The sequence below is a fragment of the Scyliorhinus torazame genome, chromosome 19, assembly GCF_047496885.1.
Source record: "Scyliorhinus torazame isolate Kashiwa2021f chromosome 19, sScyTor2.1, whole genome shotgun sequence".
In the NCBI taxonomy this organism is placed as follows: domain Eukaryota; kingdom Metazoa; phylum Chordata; class Chondrichthyes; order Carcharhiniformes; family Scyliorhinidae; genus Scyliorhinus; species Scyliorhinus torazame.
The window spans coordinates 99,506,527-99,528,939 of NC_092725.1; the positions used below are offsets into that span (position 1 = coordinate 99,506,527).

Sequence of the window (22,413 nt, forward strand, 5' to 3'; positions counted from 1 at the left end):
GGAAGAGACATGACACTTTTCTGATTTGATCCTCCCTCAATGTTGCCCCAAACAGGTTTTAGGGTTTTGGAACAATGGAGAGCTGCGCAGTGGTAAGGTCCCGGCCTCTGAGCAAGAAGCTCCAGGTTCGAGTCTCACCCCAGGGCTTGATGGCCAAGGAAGGTGTGTTCATAATGTGGCCAAACAGGTTGAATGTCAATCTGTAAACCCTTCCAATACGCCAGATGACAGGTGGTAAGAACAGGAGATTCTGCAGGTCAGCCAGACCCCGCAGAAGGCAATGTCAAACCACTGTGGTACCATGCCAAGTATAACCATGGACCAATACGTGGAATGTGCCACCAATACCCTCTTTGGGCATAGAGAGAAAGAGAACTGCATACATGCTATTTACAGAGGCCATGATGTTACTAATGCACCAAATCCCATAGCAGTGTAAAATCACTCTGCTTAAACCAAATCCCCAAGTCAAATTTGCAAATGCACACAAACATGTGATAACAATGTTTTCAAAACAAACTCAAGCCAAAGGACAGGTTTACACTCAACAGACACTATAGTACAGGCGAGTGATGGGACAGAAAAGATATACGCGCTCTTTTTTTAATCTTTGCATTTTCTAAATCTTTCCTTCCATAACCAACCCATGTGATGTTCCCAGGACAGAAACAGGCAAAGCCACCCAGAATTTAAATCTGCGCCAGCCAACAGTGGTTTCCCTTTAGTTTTCTTGTCACAGACTCCCTCTGCTGGTACAAGTGTGCATGGTAGCTTCAAGTGAACACATTTTCAGTTTTCAATAAACTACAACCCCCTCACCCTTTCCTAGATGGAGAGAGGAAAGCACCTTTGCATAGCCTAGGACCCCTATCCTCACGATTATTAGACATGCTATCAGATGGCTACACATTTCTCATCAAAATTTATTACATTTATTTAATTTTCCAAATCAAGCTAGAGGGCGAGTTGTGAGGAGAATGCAGAAATCCTTGTCTGATTTGGACAAGTTGAGTGAGTGGGCAAATGAATAACAGGTGCAGTATAATTTGGATAAATGCGAGGTTATCCACTTTGGCAGCAAAAACGAGAAGGCAGACTATTACCTGAATGGCCATAAATTAGGAAAGAGGAATGCACTGAAGGTAAGCATACAGGAGGTAAATAAGGCAAATGGTATGCAGGCCTTCACTGCGAGAGGATTCAAGTACAGGAGCAGGAATGTCTTGCTGCAATTATACAGGGCCTTGGTGAGGCCACACCTGGAATATGGTGTGCAGTTTTGGTCTCCTTATCTGAGGAAGGATGTTCTTGCTATAGAGGGAGTGCAACGGAGGTTTTCCAGACTGATTCCTGGGATGGCGGGACTGAAGTATGAGGAGAGATTGAGTTGTTTCAGATTGTATTTGCTGGAGTTCAGAAGAATGAGGGAGGCCCTCACAGAAACCTATAACATTCTAATAGGACTAGACAGAGTAGATTCATGAAGGATGTTCCGCTCGGTGGGGTTGGCTAGAACCAGTGGTCACAGTCTGAAGATACGGTGTAGACCATTTAGGACAGAGATGAGGAGGAATTTCTTCAGCCAGAAAGTGGTGAACCTGTGGAATTTGTTACTACAGGAAGTAGTTGAGGAAAAAACATATATGTTTTCAAGTAGCAGTTAGATACAGCACTTAGGGCAAAGGGGAAATTAAATGAAAATGAAATTTTCAAAGGCTATGGGGGAAAGCGGGATTAGGCTATTGAGTTGGATGATCAGCCATGATCATAATGAATTAATGAATTACGGAACAGACTCGAAAGTCCAAATGGCCTGCTCCTTTTTTCCACGTTTCTTAGAGAAAACATTTTACGGGCACTAGGATAGAAAAGGGAGTGGATCATCATTCCCTCTGCGCTATTCACAATTATTAGGGGTTTGTATCGGGTGGATAAGAAAAAGCTGTTTCTAGTGACAGGAAGGTCGTCAACCAAAGAGGCTCATTTGAGATCATTAGCAAAAAGTCAGTGAAAGAGGAGGAGAAACATTTTTATTATTATTATTATTGTGGTTTGGAATGCTCTACCTGAAAGGCAGTGGAAGCAGATTCAATCATAGCTTTCAAAAAGGGAATTGGACAAACACTTGAAAAGAAAAGATTGCAGGACGACAGGGAAAGAGCAGGAAAAGTGGGACCACTTAGAGAACTCTGTCAACGAGCCAGTACAGGCATGATGCACCAAATGTGCTGCTTGATTCGAAACCAACCCATGCCATCCAATTTGTCAGTTCTTGTTGTCAGCTTTTGTATTTTCAAGCACATTAAAAAAACAAACGCTCCCCCCCCCCCCCCCCCCCCCCCAATGCCCCCCGAAGGTGAGTTTGGAGATGGGGAGTGATTGGGCAGGAGGGTACAGGATTGTTCAGTTCAGTGCAGTGAGGGTGAAGGGCAGCCTCCTCACCGGGAGGTCAATTAAGGCCATTCGATCCCATCATTCCTGGTATTCCACCCACAGACAGGGGACGTGCCCTGTTGGCTTTCCCAACAGCCTAGTGAAGGAGGGTTGGGGAGGGCCCCTTGTTCACAGGCATTCTGTGCCCAATCGAGGGACCCAATATCGGGAATGCGGATGCGTCCACTGAAATGCTCCTGACTCCTGACCCCCCCCACTATCCCACCTCGCTGGTGATCGCCTCCCCGTGACCCCTACCCCACCCTCCAAGCCACCCTATAAGCTGCTGGTGATTCTTAAGATCGGTCTAAGTGTTGTACCGGCAGTGGCCACCATTCTTGCATTTGAATAGCACCTTGTCATGGCCACTGAATTCCTCAGAACATAGAACATAACAGCGCAGTACAGGCCCTTCGGCCCTCGATGTTGCGCCGACCTGTGAAACAACTCTAAAGCCCATCTACACTATTCCCTTATCGTCCATATGTCTATCCAATGACCATTTGAATGCCCTTAGTGTTGGTGAGTCCACTACTGTTGCAGGCAGGGCATTCCACGCCCTTACTACTCTGAGTAAAGAACCTGCCTCTGACATCTGTCCTATATCTATCTCCCCTCAATTTAAAGCTATGTCCCCTCGTGCTAGACATCACCATCCGAGGAAAAAGGCTCTCACTGTCCACCCTATCCAATCCTCTGATCATCTTGTATGCCTCAATTAAGTCACCTCTTAACCTTCTTCTCTCTAACGAAAACAGCCTCAAGTTCCTCAGCCTTTCCTCATAAGATCGTCCCTCCATATCAGGCAACATTCTGGTAAATCTCCTCTGCACCCTTTCCAATGCTTCCACATCATTCCTATAATGCGGCGACCAGAATTGCACGCAATACTCCAAATGCGGCCGCACCAGAGTATTGTACAGCTGCAACATGACCTCATGGCTCCGAAACTCAATCCCTCTACCAATAAAAGCTAACACACCGGACGCCTTCTTAACAACCCTCTCAACCTGGGTGGCAACTTTCAGGGATCTATGTACATGGACACTGAGATCTCTCTGCTCATCCACACTGCCAAGAATCTTACCATTAGCCCAGTACTCTGTCTTCCTGTTATTCCTTCCAAAATGAATCACCTCACACTTTTCTGCATTAAACTCCATTTGCCACCTCTCAGCCCAGCGCTGCAGCTTATCTATGTCCCTCTGTAACTTGTAACATCCTTCCGCACTGTGCACAACTCCACCGACTTTAGTGTCATCTGCAAATTTACTCACCCATCCTTCTACGCCCTCCTCCAGGTCATTTATAAAAATGACAAACAGCAGTGGCCCCAAAACAGATCCTTGTGGTACACCACTAGTACTGGACTCCAGTCTGAACATTTCCCATCAACCACCACCCTTTGTCTTCTTCCAGCTAGCCAATTTCTGATCCAAACTTCTAAATCACCCTGATTCCCATGCCTCCGTATTTTCTGCAGTAGCCTACCGTGGGGAACCTTATCAAATGCTTTACTGAAATCCATATACACCACATCAACTGCTTTACCCTCATCCACCTGTTTGGTCACCTTCTCAAAGAACTCAATAAGGTCTGTGAGGTGCGACCTACTCTTCACAAAACTGTGTTGACTATCTCTATATCAGAGTGCTTTACAGCCAGTGAAATACTTTTGAAGTGCAGTTAATGTTGTAATGTAGGAAGCACAGCAATCAGTGAGCACAGCACGATCCCACAAACAGCAATGTGATAATGACCAGCCAATTTGTATTTTTGTTCAATTGATTGAGAGATTAATATTGGCCAGGCCAACAGGGATAACTCCCCTGTCATCAACCAATAATTGGAACAGCAATCAGTTATGCGATATATGAACACATCCCAAAAGAAAATTCCCCACAGGTTAATTCCATACATCTTGCTGGAGTTGATCGATGGAATAGGTGATACTCTCCTCCCCAGGGTCTGCGTAATTCTCCATCATGGTTTTGTTCAGGTTCTGCTTTAATTCTTCACTTAGCTGCACACAAGCAAAAAATGAAAAATGCATAAAAGTCTTCAGCACAATGTTTTCTATTGACCACACTTAGAATACAGGACAGGAGGAAGCCATTCAGCCCACTCTGCCTGTGCTAGCTATTTGGGAAAGCTATCAAATTAGTCCCACCCATAGCTCATTCCCATGGCTCTGTAATGTCTTCCCTTTTGGGTATTTTTCCAATTCACTTTTCAAAGTTAGCACTGAATCTGCTGCCGCCGCCCTTACAGACAACGCACACTGAGTAAAATAAATGTCATCTCATCATCTCTCTCGTTCCTTTGACAATCAACTAAAATCCTCGTCCTCAAATTATGGGCCCCTCAGCCACTGAAAGCAGTTTCTTCCTCTTCGCTTTATCCTTACGTCTCAACGATTTTGAACACCTGTATGAAACGACCCCTTAGTCTTCCTGCTCGAAGGAGAACAGTCCCAGCTTCCCTGGTGCCTCCATGTAACTGAAGTCCTGATGCCATTCCAGTAAATCTGCCCTCTTTCCAAGGCCATGACATCCTTCCTCGGCTGTGGTGCCCAGAGTTGAACGCTTTAATCAGGCCAGATTTTCCAGCCATGCTTGCCGGCTTTTTTCCCCATATTCCCCGGCTATGGTGAGTGCAAACATGGGGAAACCCCGTTTACAGTGACGGGACTGGAAGATCCCACTGCTGGTCAATGGTGGGCCGCCTCCACCACCACAAATGGAGGGGTGGACATTTCCACCCTTTACTCCAGCTGTGGGCTAACTAGAAAAGTTTAGCTTCACTTCCTTGCTTTTGTAATCTATGCCTCTATTAATAATTAATTGAAAATGTCATATAATAATATGGGAGAAGATGGTGGCACAGTTGTAATGTCACTGCACTAGTAATCCATAGACCCAGGATAATGCCATGGCAACTGGTGGGATTGGAGTTGAATTAATCATTCAAAAAATCTGGAATCAAAGGCTAGTCTCAGTAATAGTGACCACAAAACTATTGGTTATAAAATCTCATCTGGTTCACTAATGTCTTGGGAAGGAAATCTGCCATCCTTAGCAATCTGGCCTACATGCAACGCCAGATCCACAGCAATCCACAGCAATCCCTTAACTGCCCTCTGAAATGGCCGAGCAAGCCACTCCATTCAAGGGCAACTAGGGATTGGCAACAAATGCTGGCCTTGCCAGGGACGCCCACATCCCAAGTTATGTTTGACAGCTGCTGACCACTTCAAAGCAGCTAAGTGCTTTCTGAAGTTATAAAAGAGGAAATGAAACCTCTTAACTGCTTTGAAGTGGTCAGCAGCTGTCAATCATAACAAGAATGTTTATAAACATTGTGGTTAAGCTCAATGGGGGGTACTTCAGATGGGGGGTACTTCAGAAGTATGCAAGGCTGAAGGGAAAGATAAATAAACAAACCTTCTGACAGCTGTGTTTAAACCTTCAAGCTGTCAATCAAAGGCAAATTAAAGATACTGCACTGTGGAAGGATCTCAGGGCATTTCAAGCCTTTTCAAGTGTTGTGGGCTTTCTAGGAAGGCCCTGACACATCAAAAAAAAACATAGTTTAAAAAGCATAGGGTCGACAGGACAGATGTGAGGAAAGGGTAAGTGTTCCTGACTTGAACTGGTGTGCTCATCAACTGTCAGGCACAGCAATCAGAAAGGTTACTTCAGAGCTTAAACAAGTCAGTCCAGAATGAAGACCTTTAACAGCGAGTTGTCTGAGATCACCGTGCCAAAAGTGATCTTGAGGTTGCCCAGGGCTGAAAGGGCAGTTCAGACACAGGACTCCCATCCTGGGGAGCATCTCAGGGTCAACCCCTTACCCAAACCCAACCAATCCCCAGGACTCTCCCTCTGCAACCTGGCAGTGGCTGACGGGCACATAAACAATAGTTTTGTCCCCTTGAACCGCCCCCCCCCCCTCCCTCCCAAAGGACTCATCATGCTTGGCAATACTTACACCAAAGACCCACCAGTGGATTTTCTGCTGTGGGGGTCAGAGCACAAACGAGGAGGGAGGGGGCAGATTTTGGCATCAAGTCTATTAATTGCATTCAAATCAATGCAAATCAGTTGTTTGCATGTTCCCCTTCGCATGGGGCGGGAAGCCCGGTGCGGCTGGTGGGGAGAGACTGAGGGTGGGTCTGCTGCCCTGCACCCATCCCATTTGTAGCCCGATGCAGGACTCTCCGTCTGTCGAGATTCCTGATCTTAGCGATGGGGAACAGAGAATCTGCACATTATATTTTTGTAAAAAAAAACAAGTGGACAAATAATGCAATTTCCTTCCAAACTTTAAAAGAAAAATCCAGTTTGTCAATGTAACAACTCAGAACGAAGCTATCGTTTATGAAGATGAATTTATTTAGGTAATTACAATTACATGCTTAGCACAGCATCTCAGTCCCGTGCAAGCCTCGCTGGGAGGATAGATAGGTCTCACCAGCACATGAATTGGGTCTGCTTTTATCCCCTAACAAGGCCCTGGTGGTTGGTCTCCGCCCCCTACCTGGGGAGCTCGTACTCTAGGTCCCATGGGGAGATCAATGGTTGCTTCCCCGTGGTCCTCCTGTGAGTTATAACACCCCCACCCCCCAACAGTTCCAAAGTCCCCCCCAACAGCTGCTACTGGCAGAGGACGTCTGCGCTGCTTACTCCGTGGCTGTGTATCCACTTATGGTAGTTCTGGGTTGGGTGAAGTGTAATGGGTCGCTGAATGCCGCTTCCGGGCAGACCATCTGCCGGCATTGAAACCTCCGCATCTGTATCGGAACACCAGTCACAGAACTCTTGCTGGTCCGGATGTGACAACTCGTACAGCCGGAGCCTCAATCCCAGGAGTGTCTTGTGCTGCGGTGACAGCGGTACTGCTGCTGGTGGAACATCCCGACAGGCGACCTCACACCCGGTCAAATTGTCCCCATGCTTCTGAAGGGTGTTTCCTTGGACTCGGACCCTACACAAGACTGCGCCAGTCTGGTCCAGCACCACTCCCGGGAACCTCAACGCGTCATCGCCAAATTCCATGCACAAACGGTGTCCCCAGCGCGGAAGGTTTGTCTCGATGTCCGAGAACCACGGTGGCTCTTCTGCAACTCCCAATTCCCTCGACCTCGGTGTTGTGTTATTCACCCTGGGGTAACACGGACTGCAACACGATGCAGTTAAATGATCAAGCATACACCAAACTTAGGCGTTGGTTCAATAAGATTTATTGAACTTCAGTAACGAAGCACACAGCTGCCTGTGGGTTGACTCTCTACTACTCTAAGTAAACTAACATTAACTATCTAGACCAGGCTAGCATTGATCCACGTGTAGAAGGTGTTGAATGATTTGGACACCCTGATTGTTACTACAGTTGTCACCAGTGGAAAGAGGCAGAGTGCTGATGCCTCATGTGTTTTATAGTTGGAAGCTCCCTTGTGGTGTTCTGTTTGGTGATTGGTCGTGTTCTGTTCTGTATGTTGATTGGCTCACCTGGGTATCTGTCACTGCCTGCTTTTAACCTCATGATGTGCATGGGTGCATATTATGACACTCGGCCTCAAGGTTTGGAAGAGTAAAACTGAACTGAGTCCTGAGTCGTCGTCCCATCAAAGGTTCTGCTGGAGCAATCCTGCTGGTCACATGCCGCATTGTACAGTAATTGAATAAGAAGCCGCTAACCACATGTCCATAGACCCTGTAGACTGCTTTTTCAAACCTTGTTTAAAAGTTTGGACCACCCTCTCGATGAAGGATGATATGGCGCAGTGTGGATGTGCTGAATGCCATTAGGCTGCATAACAACTGTGAACTCCTTACTGGTGAAAGGAGTTGCCATTGTCTGTCACCAGCACCTCCAGAAGCCCATGTGTACAAAAAGATCTCCTGAGCTTCTCGACTGTGGCCCTGGATGCCATGGAAGACATCCTGTAAACTTCCATCCACTTGGAATGGGCATCCACAATTATTAGGAACATGGAGTCCATGAATGGTCCAGCAAAATCTGGTGGAGGAGAATCCCTGAATTATCCGGCCATTCCCATGGGTGGAGAGGAGCTGACGACAGAAGATTCTGAAATTCCCGGCATGCTGGGCAATTATTTTCAATTCGCTCGATGTCCCCATCGATACCCGGCCACCAAATAAAGCTCCAGGCCAACATTTTCATTTTAGAAGCTCCCGATTGGCTAGCATGCAAATTCCGTGACAGGGCTTCCTGTCCCTGAGGGGGAGTGACTACTCGAGCATCCGCCAAGGATGAGGCAAATACAATGGGGTGCTCTGTGCCATCATCTCACTCATGGGCCAGCACCGCCCCGATGCTTCACACGTTAAAATTAGGGATCTCTTTGGGTCACAGTGTGTCAGGAGTTGTTTTGAATATAGGTGTCTCTCTATAGCCATGAAAGCCTCACCTTGAGATGCGCCCCAGCATCTTGTCTTTCTTTTGATTTTGGATTTGTTTATTGTCACGTGTACCGAGGTACAGTGAAAAGTATTTTTCTGCGAGCAGCTCAACAGATCATTAAATACATGGGAAGAAAGGGGAATAAAAGAAAATACATAATAGGGCAACACAAGGTATACAATGTAACTACATAAGCACCGGCATCGGATGAAGCATGCAGGGGTGTAATGTTAATGAGGTCAGTCCATAAGAGGGTCATTTAGGAGTCTGGTGACAGCGGTGAAGAAGCTGTTTTTGAGTCTGTTCGTGCGTGTTCTCAGACCTCCGTACCTTCTGCCCGGTGGAAGAAGTTGGAAGAGTGAGTAAGCCGGATGGGAGGGATCTTTGATTATACTGCCCGCTTTCCCCAGGCAGCAGGGGGTGTAGATGGAGTCAATGGATTAGAGGCAGGTTTGTGTGATGGACTGGGTTGTGTTCATGACTCTCTGAAGTTTCTTGCGGTCCTGATCCAAGCAGTTGCCATACCAGGCTGTGATGCAGCCCGATAGGATGCTTTCTATGGTGCATCTGTAAAGGTTGGTAAGAGTCAATGTGGACATGCCGAATTTCCTTAGTTTCCTGAGGAAGTATAGGCGCTGTTGTGCTTTCTTGGTGGTAGCGTTGACGTGGGTGGACCAGGACAGATTTTTGGAGATGTGCACCCCTAGGAATTTGAAACTGCCAACCATCTCCACCTCGGCCCCTTTGATGCAGACAGGGGTGTGTACAGTACTTTGTTTCCTGAAGTCAATGACCAGCTCTTTAGTTTTGCTGGCATTGAGGGAGAGATTGTTGTCGATGCACCACTCCACAAGGTTCTCTATCTCCCGCCTGTATTCGGACTCGTCGTTATTCGAGATCCGGCCCACTATGGTCGTATCGTCAGCAAACTTGTAGATGGAGTTGGGACCAAGTTTTGCCACGCAGTCGTGTGTGTACAGGGAGTATAGTAGGGGGCTAAGTACGTAGCCTTGTGGGGCCCCGGTATTGAGGACTATTGTGGAGGAGGTGTTGTTATTCATTCTTACTGATTGTGGTCTGTGGGTCAGAAAGTCGAGGATCCAGTTGCAGAGTGGGGAGCCAAGTCCTAGGTTTTGGAGCTTTGATATGAGCTTGGCTGGGATTATGGTGTTGAAGGCGGAGCTGTAGTCAATAAATAGGAGTCTGATGTAGGAGTCCGAGTTGTCGAGATGCCCTAGGGATGAGTGTAGGGCCAGGGAAATGGCGTCTGCTGTGGACCAGTTGCGGCGGTATGCGAATTGCAGTGGATCAAGGCATTCTGGGAGCAACATTTGCAATGGGGCCAATAGGGAGACCAGATTTGCGATAAACTTGCCATAATAATTAACGAGGACAAAAACAACTGGAGCTCAGTGTCATTCGTGGGAAGGGGGCCCGCTTTACAGCCCAGGCTTTATCCTTGACTGTGTGTAGCCCATCACTCTCCATTCGGTACCTGACGTAGGTCTGGCACCCTCCAGATATTTATTCAAAACATTGTAAAGATTGCCGGAGCCAATTCAAACGATATGCAGCCAATTGAATCAAACGACTCTCAACCAATCTCTTCCCAGTAAATTTGGACCAGGACCATGTACAACCACCAGGGGTCACGGTGGTCCCCACAACCTTTAACTGTTCCCCTGTATAGGTGGCCAACAGAGCATTGGTATCCCGCAAGGTCAGTGGGATGATTCCCGTCGCATCCATCATAATGTGCGGAGGTCTACAATGGAGAAGGCAGCCCCCATGTCCATCTCCATTGATACTGGGTGTCCATTTAGCTGCAAAGTAATCCGAACCGACGTGAGCCTCAAAGTCAAAACACTGTTCAACTGCATAAATCAGTCATCGTCTCCTCTTGGGTGTCCACGTGCAAAACCCTCTTCCAGGGCAACCTCGGCTGCTGTCGCAGGCAGCGTGCTCTGCAACACAATGGGCAGCCCTGAACCTCACGAGACCCTCGCCACAATGGCGGCACGATGGCCGGCTCTCACCGTCATCCTCAGGCAAAATATCCCACCGCCCGAAAACTGAACTCTGCCATGAACCCGGAGACTGCACTTCGGAGGAATTGTGGATGGACCTGCACTGTCCTGTGCCCAATATGGTGTCCGAACAGAAAGGTGGCCCAAGCTATGCACACCATAATCCATGGACCCTGTAGTTCCTGGACACCCTTCTCCACGTGTTCACGAGAGAGGCAAAGTTCAATAGCTCGCTTTAAATCCAGCGTAGTTTCCGCTAAAAGTTTCCATTGAGTGGCTGAATTGTTGATGCTGCACATGAGTCTGTCCTTAACATTTCTGAGACGGGCGGCACAAACCTGCAGTGCTCAGCCAAGCGCTGCAAATAAGTTTAAAAGTCTATAACTGACACACCAGGGGTGCGTATCGCTGTGTTCATCTGTTGCATAATCACAGACGGCTCGAGGTTGTAGTGGTCCAAAACCATTACCACGAGTTCATTGAACGATCTGGAATCTGGTGCAGCCAGGTAGGTCAAACATCTGATGATCCCAATTGTCTGGGCCCCACAGGCGGTCAGGAGAACGTTTTGTCGGTCTTCCCCCAATGTACCATTTGCTTGGAAGAAGTATCGCTTGTGCTCTACATACTGATTCCAATCCTCCTGCCCCGCATCGAAGGCATCCAAATAAAATACCGAAAAATGGCATTTTAAACAATGTGACGTATTGCATTCAATACAAACTTCCGGCGGATAGGTAAATCGGACGAGTCCGGCACTTCCGTTAATCCTCATCGCCAATTAATAACTCATAAGGAAGCTATCGTTAAGGAAGGTGAATGTATTTACAGATTTACAATTACATGCTTAGCACAGCATCTCTCTCCCAGTGCAAACCTCACTGGGTGGATAGGTCTCACCAGGCTGAGCTGGATCTACTTTTATCCCTTCCCTTAACGAGCCCCAGGGGTTGGCCCTACCTGGGGAGCTCCATGAGTCCCACGGGGAGTGCAATGGTCGTTTCACCGTGGTCCTCCTAGGGGTTATAACAGCGAAGATACGGTTTTCCCAATAAAATGTTCTTTCTGATAGGGTATGGGAGCAGGTATATCGGCGGCTTTGAAAGGGGAATTGGATAAATACTTGAAGGAAACAAATTTGCAGGGATATGGGGAAGGAGACGCTGAGTAGGACTAACTCTGGGGCAGGAGCCAGCCCAGACTCAATGGACCGAATAGCCTCTTTCTGTGCTGTACAATCCTCTGATTTTATGGAGTTGCCTACCAGAGGGTTATAGATCAGCAAGACTATTGGTCAGCTACTACCGATCAGCAGGGTAACCATTCAGCGTGGTAACCAATCAGCAGGGTAATCAATCAGCATGGTAACCAGTCAGCATGGTAACCAATCAGCATAGTAACCTATCAGTGTGGTAACCAATCAGCAGGGTGATTTCTAAAACGTTTTTGTGATTTTGCAATGTGTGTATCTCGTAACAGTTACAAGCAATAAAATTCCACAGGTTAATTTCACCTGCTGTTCATTGTTTAAGACTGGAATCTATCGTTTTAAGGACATAATTCTTGCAGCTCTATACTAAAATCTCAGTATTTCATTCTCCAGCCATGACTAACCCACTCTTGGTCTCCCGATGCTGCTTTGAAATAGGATTGTGCTTTTTCAATGGAGCATCCATTGGATTAGCCCCTAGCACACAGTCAGAGAGCTGCAAACAGGAACTCTCTTGCGTGCAGGCTGTTGCCTTAGATCTGGTATTCTAAGGTCCACAGTGCAGTGCACCCAAGCTCCAACAGATCCCGCCATCACATTGTCCCGCATGAACATTCACCTTTGCGTATGATTGACATTAAAAATAAGATTTTAACTTACCCGCTGATAATAAACACAAGCAAGAATGCCAGCCACCAGCTCAATCAGGAAAATCAGCAGAAGTAAGGAAAAGTACTGAAAAGTAAAACAAAACGATGATAATCATAAACCTATTAATCTTTAAAGAAAGCATCCCCTGTATTAAAGATCTTTCAATACAGCCATATTTTAATATATATATAAACGACTGTTTGAAAACCAGTTGTCCCTACCAGCAAAATAGCTTGAGTAATTTATTATATTATATATTTAATATATATAAGTGCACAGAATTACACAATTGTGTAGAAAAGGAGAGACAAACGGCCGGATTCTCCATTCCTGAGATGAAGTGTTGACGCCGGCGCAGGATTTGTGGACTTCTATGGCAGCAAAACTGGCACCGCATCTGGACCAATTCAACGGCCATGAAGGGGTTAGCACCGGCGCCACGTGGAACACAATTGTTTCCAATGAGAAATTACGGACCCGGCCGGATTCAGGATTGACATTCGAGGCCCAGAGTGCTTAAGGAGGCGGATCTGGAAATAGCGGATGAATTGGTGGTGCTCTTCCAGGATTCTATAGACTCTGTGGAACTGTCCCTGCGGATTGGAGGGTAGCTCACGTCACTCCAATATTCAAAAAGGGAGGTAGAGAGAAAGCAGGGAATTATAGACCAGTAAGCCTAACATCGGTAGTGGGGAAAATTCTTGAATCCATTATCAAGGGCTTTACAGCGGAACAGTTGGAAAGCAGTGGCAGGATCAGTCAGAGTCAGCATGGATTATGAAGGGAAAATCATGCTTGACAAATCTGTTGGAATTCTTTGAAGAGGTAACCAGTACAGTCGACAAAGGGGAGCCAGTCGATGTGGTATATTTGGACTTTCAGAAGGCGTTTGACAAAGTCCCGCATAAGAGATTATTGTGCAAAATTAAAGCTCATGGGATTGGGGGAAATGTATTGAGGTGGATAGAAAACTGGTTGGCAGAGAGGAAACAAAGAGTAGGGATTAATGGGTCCTTTTCAAATTGGCAGGCAGTAACCAGTGGCGTGCCACAGGGATCGGTGCTAGGACCCCAGCTATTCACAATATATATTAATGATTTGGATAAGGGAACAAAATGTAGCATCTAAAAGTTTGCAGATGATACCAAGTTAGGTGGGAGGGTGAACTGTGACGAGGATGCAGGGATCCTACAGCATGATCTGGCCAGGTTGGGCGAGTGGGCAAATCAATGGCAGATGCATTATAATTTGGATAAGTGTGACGTTATTCACTTTGGAAGCAAAAACAGGAAGGCAGATTACTACCTGAATGGTTGTAAATTGGGAGAGGGGAGTGTGCAGGAGGACCTGAGTATCTATGGGCACCAGTCGCTGAAGGTAAGCAAGCATGCAGGCGGTAAAGAAGGCTAATGGTATGTTGGCCTTCATTGCGAGAGGTTTTGTGTACAGAAGCAGGGATATCTTACTGCAATTATACAGGACCTTGGTGAGGCCGCACCTGGAGTGTGCAGTTTTGTTCTCCTTTTCTGAGGGAGGATGTTCTTGCTCTCGAGGGAGTGCAGCGAAGGTTTACCAGACTGATTCCAGGGATGGTGGGACTGTCATATGAGGAGAGATTGACTAGATTGGGATTGTTCTCACTGGAGTTCAGAAGAATGAGGGGTTATCTCATAGGGATTTATAAAATTCTAATAGGACGAGACAGGGTAGATGAGGGGAAAATGTTACCAATGATGAGCGTGTCCAGAACCAGGGGTCACAGTCTGAGGATTCTGGGTAAACCATTTTGGACAGAGATGAGGAGACATTTCTTCACCCAAAGAGTGGTGAGCCTGTGAAATTCATCACCACAGGAAGTAGTTGATGCTAAAACATTGAATATATTTAAGAGGCGGCTAGATATAGCACTTGGGGAGAATGTGATCAAAGGTTATGCGGAGAAAGCAGGATTAGGCTATTGAATTGGATGATCAGCCATGATTGTAACAAATGGTGGAGCTGGGTCAAAGGGCGAAAAGACCTCCTCCTGCTCCTATCTTCTATGTACCTATCAGGTTGACAAGCTGCAGCCGCATATACACACTTCCCTCCCCACAAACACCATCCCAGCCAACAAGATGGCAGCAAAACGCACACCCAGAGGTTCACCAACGCAGAACTATAGATGCTGCTAGACGCTGTTGTGTTATGCTGCTTTGGATAATACAGGCTGCTACTTGATGTAGTCTTAACTAAAGGATGCTCCAGACTCTGAAATGAGTTCAATGTGTTTATTGAACTATTAACACAGTTCTCAAATGAGTTTGACTCTCCGTTAATCTAACTGTAGTAACTCAGTCTAACTGTACCAGCTTGCTCTAAGCCACGTGCTGGGGTGTGATGCTGCTGATCAACCCCGTTGTCTAGATGTCTGTCTGTGGAAAGAGGCACGGTGTGAGTGCCTCATCCCTTTTATAGTGTTTTTGTCATGCCCCCTTGTGGTGATGCCTCCTCTGAGTGTCCTGACTGCCCATTGGTTGTGTCCTATTCTGAGTGTTCATTGTTTGCATGTTTGCATATGATAACATCTCCCCCCTTTTTTTCTTTTTAGATGTATATACATGTGAATGTGTCTGTCTAATGTGACTGACTGAGGAATACAGAACAGAACAAACAAAACAAATGCTCATAAGTCCAGTCTTTGAGGCTTGCAACTGATCCTCGTCGACCGCCGGAGAGGTGGTGGAGGGGATGATGGTGTCTTGACAGGCAAGTGGGAGGCAGGACTGGTGGCCTTGTGGTTCGAGGTGTCTGGAGGTAGCAATTCAACATGTGGAAATGGAGGGGAAAGTGGTTGTGGGCAAGTAACTTTTCGCAGTGCCCTTCGATTCCTTCGCACAATGGAGCCATCAGCCATACGTATGACATATGATCTGGGCGCGGCCTGTCGAACAACGACAGCCGGAGCAGACCACCCACTATCCGGTATCTTGACCCTGACCGTGTCTGCCGGGGATAGCACGTTCAGATTGGTGGCATGTGCGTCATAGCCCTGCTTCTGGCTGTCGCGAAGCTGCTGCATCTTCTCAGCGCCGGGAGGTGATCAAGGTTGGGCAGGTTGGAAGCGTCGTCCGCTGGTCCCTGTTCATCAGCAGTTGAGCTGGTGACATGCCAGTGGACAAGGGAGTCGCCCGGTACGCAAGTAGTGCAAGGTGTATGTCGGAAGCGGAGTCCGAGGCCTTGCGGATGAGCTGCTTAACGATGTGCACCCCTTTGTCGACTTTGCCATTGAACTGCGGATAGTGCGGACTGGAGGTGACATGCCTGAAATTGTAGCTCTTGGCAAACGTGGACCATTCTCAACTGTGGAAGCACTGGCCATTGTCGCTCATGACGGTGTATGGGATGCCATGCCGTGAGAATGTCTCTTTACACACTTTGATGACGGTTCGTGAGGTGAGGTCTGGCAGCTTCAGCATCTCAGGATAATTCGAAAAGTAATCGATGATTAAGATATAGTCACGACCATTCGCGTGGAATAGGTCAATGCCAACCTTGGACCACGGAGAGGTCTCTAGGTCATGTGGTTGGAGCGTCTCCTTGCTCTGCGCTGGTTGGAACCTCTGACAGGTTTCGCAGTTCAGGACCATGTCCATGATGTCCTGGTTGATGCCGGGCCAGTAGACAGCTTGCCGGTGGTCACACCCAAGTTGCCCTGCGTCTACACTTTTCTACGCCCATGTGTCTCTCATGAATCTGCCGCAGCACCATGCTCTGGAGAGGTAGCGGGATGACTATCCTGTCCAACTTGAGCAGGATACCGTCGATCAGCATCAGGTTGTCCTTGACGTTATAGAACTGAGGGCGTTGCCCTTTCTGCCAGCCATTGCTGAGGCTGTGGATGATTCGCTGCAACAGGGGGTCTTTGGTCGTCTCTTCTCGGATGAGAACGATCTTCTCCTCTGTTGCCGGGAGAGTGCTTGCACACAGTTGTACCTGCAATTCAATGTGCTGGATGATCTCCAGTGGTTCACTGGGTGAGTTGACGGAGCGGGCCAATGCATCAGCGATGATGAGCTCATTGCCAGGTGAGTACAGCAAATTGAAATCATACTTCCGGAGTTTGAGCAGAATTCTCTGCAAACGAGGCGTCATGTCGTTCAGGTCCTTTTTGATGATGTGGACCAGAGGCCTATGATCTGTCTCAACAGTTGGCATATGTAGACATAATCATGAAATTTGAGGATGCCGGTGAGAAGACCGAAACACTCCTTCTCAACCTGCGCATATCTGGTCTCAGTGGGTGTCATTGCCCATGACGCATATGCTACTGGTACCCAGGATGACGTGTCGTCTCTTTGAAGCAACACCGCCCCAATGCCATCCTGACTCACATCTGTGGATATCTCAGTCTCTCGGTCTGGGTCAAAGAATGCAAGGACGGGTGCAGTGGTGAGCTTGGCTTTCAGCTCCAGCCATTCTGTTCGGTGCTCCGCCCCATTGATTTTTTCATCACGTTGCGTAGGCACGTGGTGTGTATGGCCAAATTCAGGAGGAACTTGCCAAGGAAATTGACCATTCCCAGGAAGCGGAGTACTGTCTTCTTGTCCTCAGGGACTTTCATTGCCTCGATGGCTTTAATTTTGTCCGTGTCCGGGCGCACACCGTGTTGCGAAATCTGATCGCCCAGGAACTTCAGCGCGGATGTCCCAAAACAGCACTTGGACCTGTTTAGCTTGAGGCCATGTTCATGTATGCGTCGGAATACTTTCTTGAGTCACGACACATGTTCCTCTGGGGTTGTGGACCAGATAATGATATCGTCAACGTAGACACAAACCCCTTCTATTCCCTCCGTCATCTGTTCCATGATGCGATGGAAAATCTCTGATGCCGAGATGATGCCATATGGCATTCGGTTGTAGCAGAATCTGCCAAAAGGCATGTTGAAGGTGCAGAGCCTTCTGCTGGATTCTTCAAGTCGGATTTGCCAAAATCCTTGGGATGCGTCCAATTTTGTGAAGAAGCGCGCATGTGCGATCTCACTTGTGATTTCTTCCCTCTTCTGGATGCGGTAATGTTCCCGCATAATGTTTTTGTTTAGATCCTTGGGGTCAATGCAGATGCGTAGGTCCCCCGAAGGCTTCTTTACACACACCATCGAGCTGACCCAGTAGGTTGCTTCAGTGACCTTGGAGATGATGCCTATTTGTTGTAGGCACGTGAGCTCTGCCTTCAGGCGCTCTCTCAGTGGAGCAGGGACACGTCGTGGTGCATGGACCACTGGCTTGGCATCGGGCCGCAGTAGAATCTTGTACTCGTACGGCAGCGTGCCCATCCCGCTAAATACTAGGTACTGGGTTAGGATGTCGTCGATGCTGGCCTGAAGATCCGAATGGGACGGCGTTGTGGTCTTGATCCTTTGAATGAGGTTCAGTTGCTTGCAGGCATGCGCACCTAGCAGGGACACCCTGTCTGGTTTAACAATCTCTAACCGTAAGCTTGCTTGTGTGTGTCGGCTGGACACCTGCAGGTGGCTGGACCCCAGTGCTTTGATTGCGTTTCCATTGTAGTCCAGGAGTTTGCAGGGGGCTGGAAGGAATGTGGGGGCTTCTTGATTCTCTTGAAGTCCACCTGCGAAATCAGGTTGGCAGAGGCACCTGTGTCCAGTTTGAACTGGATGGGGCAGTGGTTGACCTTCATCACTGCATGCCATTCGTCCTCGGAATCCACGGCCAGGTTTGATTGGACTCGCAATGTGTCCGGTGTGGCGTATTCGCACTTCGTATTAATGCCCACTCAGTAAGTGTTGTCCAGGTATTCATCATCTGGATCTGTCGCACTGCTTGGATCAGAGTCATGCATTCGGTGTTGCACACTTCTGATGCGCCGCTGTCGGAATTGGGAGCGCTGGCTCCTGGCTGGTGGTGCAGATCTGCACAGGGCTGCATAGTGGTTTGGTTTCCCACAGTTTAAACAGCGTTTGCCTCTTGCAGGGCAGTTTTTTTAAAAATGGGCAGTGCCGCAGTTCGCACACGTCATGACGCTCAGTGCATCGTTGCGCATGTGCGGTGCGGTTCTCGGACGTCAGCACCTGCGCAGTGCGGTTTTCGGCCGCTTCGTGTTCCCGATCGAATTGCACATGCGTCGGTACCCGGGAAGAGCGCACGAAATGGCCGCTTTCGCCAATGTGGAGGCGCTGCATCCGGGAGATGGCCTGAACTCTTTCCACCATGTAGGAGGCTTGTTTTTCACTTTCTGCCGTTTTGTACTGTGAATAGCGGTTTTTAGAGTGCTCATGCACAGTACACGTTTCAATTGCGACTGGCAGGGTCATGTGCTCGATTTTCAACAATTGTTCTCGCAGAGGATCAGAATGGACTCCAAAAACGATTTGGTCTCTGATCATGGAGTCAGTGATATCACCGAAGTTGCAGGATTGCGCTAGCAGTCTAAGGTTAGTTAGATAGGATCTGAAGGATTCGTCTTTACCTTGTATCCTCTGCTTGAAGATGTAGTGCTCGAAGATTTTGTTGGTGTCCACCTCGCAGTGGCTGTCGAATTTGTCCAGGATGGTTTGGTACTTCGTTTTGTCCTTCCCTTCGGAAAAGTGAAAGGATTTGAAGATCTCTATCGCATGGTCACCCGCAGTGGTGTGTAGAAGAGCATCTTCCGAGCATCGGTCGCGCCATTGAGGGTGGATGCTTTCACGTATAGTTGAAATTTCTGCTTGAATTATCGCCTGAATCTTGTCCATTGTGCCTGTATTCAGTAGCTGGTGGTCACAGATCTTGCTGAGTTGAACTAAATAGATTGAACAGTCACTCCTGGTATCATGTTGTGTTCTGTTGCGTCGGATAACACAGGCTGCTAACTTGATGCAGTCTTAACTAAAGGATGCTCGAGGGCAGCACGGTGGCCTAGTGGTTAGCACAGCTGCCTCACAGCGCTGAGGTCCCAGGTTCAATCCCGGCTCTGGGTCACTGTCCGTGTGGAGTTTGCACATTCTCCCCGTGTCTGCGTGGGTTTTGCCCCCACAACCCAAATATGTGTAGAGTAGGTGGATTGGCCACACTAAATTGCCCCTTAATTGGAAAAAATAATTGGGTAATCTAAATTTAAAAAAAAAACTAAAGGATGCTCCAGACTCTGAAATGAGTTCAACGTGTTTATTGAACTATTAGCACAGTTCTCAAATGAGTTCCACTCTCTGCTAATCTAACTGTAGTAACTCAGTCTAACTGTACCAGCTTGCTCTAAACCACGTGCTGGGGTGTGATGCTGCAGATCAACCCCGTCTAGCTCTCTAGATGTCTGTCTGTGGAAAGAGGCAGGGTGTGAGTGCCTCATCCCTTTTATAGTGTTTATGTCATGCCCCCTTGTGGTGATGCCACCTCTGAGTGTCCTGACTGCCCATTGTATGTGTCCTATTCTGAGTGTTCATTGGTTGCACGTTTGCATATCATGACAGACGCCGTGGAGGAGACCTGTTTCGAGGGGTGGGAAGAGATTGGCAGCCACCACCGATCGCCGTGCTTGGACATAGGTGGCAGAGGTGGTTAGCGCCATGGGCAACGCCGTTCAGACTGACCAGCAGTGCAAGAAAAAACTTGCACACCTCCTCAGGGCAGCCAAGGTGAGTAGGCAGTATTGTGCTCCTGGCACCAACCCCCATCCCACACCCGTAACCCTACCCCCCCCCACCCCCCCCAGAGGGCGGCCAAACCCCTACCCTGCACCACATGCCAGCACTCATAACGGTCGCATTGACCACTGTAGCAACCAGCTACCCACCCCTGGGCTGCATGCGTTGGGACTGTCTAACACTGTGCGTTTTCTGTCTCCCCCGGCCATGACTAGGCTGCTTACACCCGCTGGGAGTGGGAGAAGACTGGAGGGGGGCGACAGAGCAGAGGGCACTGGACATGGTCGGTGAGCCATTGAAGAAAAGGCAATTGGAGGTCGGCATTGGCGAGGAAATGAGACTCCGCTGAGTTGCAGTTCCCCATGGTCCGTGTGTCACCCCCCCCCCCCACCACCACCCTCACATCACCATCCCCACACTACCCTCATCCTCAGCCCCCCCCCCTATACCCTCATCCTCACACCCCCCCCCCCCCCTCCCCCCATCCCCAGCCCGCAATACAATCACGTGTTTTGTCTTGTGTCTTGTAACTTGCAGAAGTTCCTAGTGATGGAGTGGGCCCTCATTGTGTCCCTGGCCCCAGCCACAGACAGAACCCCAGGTACCGGCAGTTACAAGGATGACACCGACACGGAACATGAGCCCTCAACCTGCATCCCAGGATAACACGGATCTCGAGTCCAGGATGACACTGATTCACAGTATTGCAGTGTTAATGTAAGCCAAGGTTATTATTATTATTTCCCATCACAGCTGTCTCCAACACCCTCCACCATCCTAGAGACACTCACCTCGGTTGGGCACTTTAGTGAAGAGGTTCCTCGGACACTATTTGGTGCGCACCACTCAAACACATGCTCCAGTACAGAAGGTGGAGGTAGGAACACCCGAGGGGCCGGACGGTCAGAGGGCGGGCTGTCCCCAGGGACTAGCTGCCATCCATACAGGTTTTGGGCTTCTGGAATGGGCGGTCCCATCGATTGTGGAAATGCAGTCACAGAGCCGGGGACTACATGAGGGGTTGTCGGCGTGAGGTGAGGGTAGGTAACATCAAAGGGAAAGAGTGATTATATCTATAGCACAATAATTAGAGAAAGGGATACAATAGAGGCAGCTATCATCATAGCCATATCCAGCTGCAGAAAACAGTCTCCCCTGAGAACAAGTTAGCGCTAAAAGAGCAGCTGGTTAAAATCAAAAACTTATCATGTTTTTTCTTTTAAGTTAATAAATATTCTTTATTAATTGATCACAAAACAACTGGACTTTTCCTCACTGGTTTGCATATTTTTTCTCACATTTTTTCAAATTGAAAATATATACCACTACAAACCAAGTTGCCCTTCTGGGTTTTGGGATACCCTCGCATTTAACATCAGCGGAATTTGTAACACAATTGCAATAGACCTCTGGCCATTTCGGTGGATTGGCAACCCTTACACTAGCCATCGGCAAGTCGTCTCCAGGGACCTGATGGGTTTGGCTCTCGGTTAGGGCCTGCCTCTAAGATGGAGGAGCAGAAGTAGACCTTTTGCACATTGAGTCTGCTCTGTCATTTAAAGAGATCATGACTGATCTAATACGTTAATCCTCAACTCCACTTTCCCGCCTTAACCCCATAACCCTGGATTCCTTTACTGATTAAAAAACATCTATCTCAACCTTGAACATACTTAGCGACCCAGCCTATACAGCTCTCTGCGGTAAAGAATTCCACAGACTTACTACCCTCTGAGAGAAGAAATTCCTTCTCATCTCTGTCTTTTTAAAAATAAATTTAGTGTACCCAATTAATTTTTTCCAATTAAGGGGCAATTTAGCGTGGCCAATTCACCTACCCTGCACATCTTTGGGTTGTGGGGGTGAAACCCACGCAAACAAGGGGAGAACGTGCAAACTCTACACAGACAGTGACCCAGAGCTGGGATCGAACTTGGGACCTTGGTGCCGTGAGACAGTGGTGCTAACGACTGCGCCACCGTGCTGCCCTTTCTCATATCTGTCTTAAATGTGCGACCCCTTACTCTTGGATTATGTCCGCT

At 48.0% G+C, this 22,413-nt stretch overlaps 1 protein-coding gene across 4 annotated transcripts in view; it reads right to left on the reverse strand.

Moving 5' to 3' along the window:
* The window catches only part of tspan11 (tetraspanin 11), a 211,796-nt gene that overhangs the window by 123,480 nt on the left and 65,903 nt on the right, over positions 1-22,413 (reverse strand). For all 4 annotated transcript variants that reach the window (XM_072483972.1, XM_072483971.1, XM_072483974.1 and 1 more), the window contains exons 4-5: positions 12,757-12,831; positions 4,352-4,456 (exon numbers count right to left, since the gene is read on the reverse strand). In XM_072483972.1, the coding sequence (XP_072340073.1) occupies positions 4,352-4,456; positions 12,757-12,831 (180 nt within the window). The remainder of the gene's footprint in view (positions 1-4,351; positions 4,457-12,756; positions 12,832-22,413) is intronic.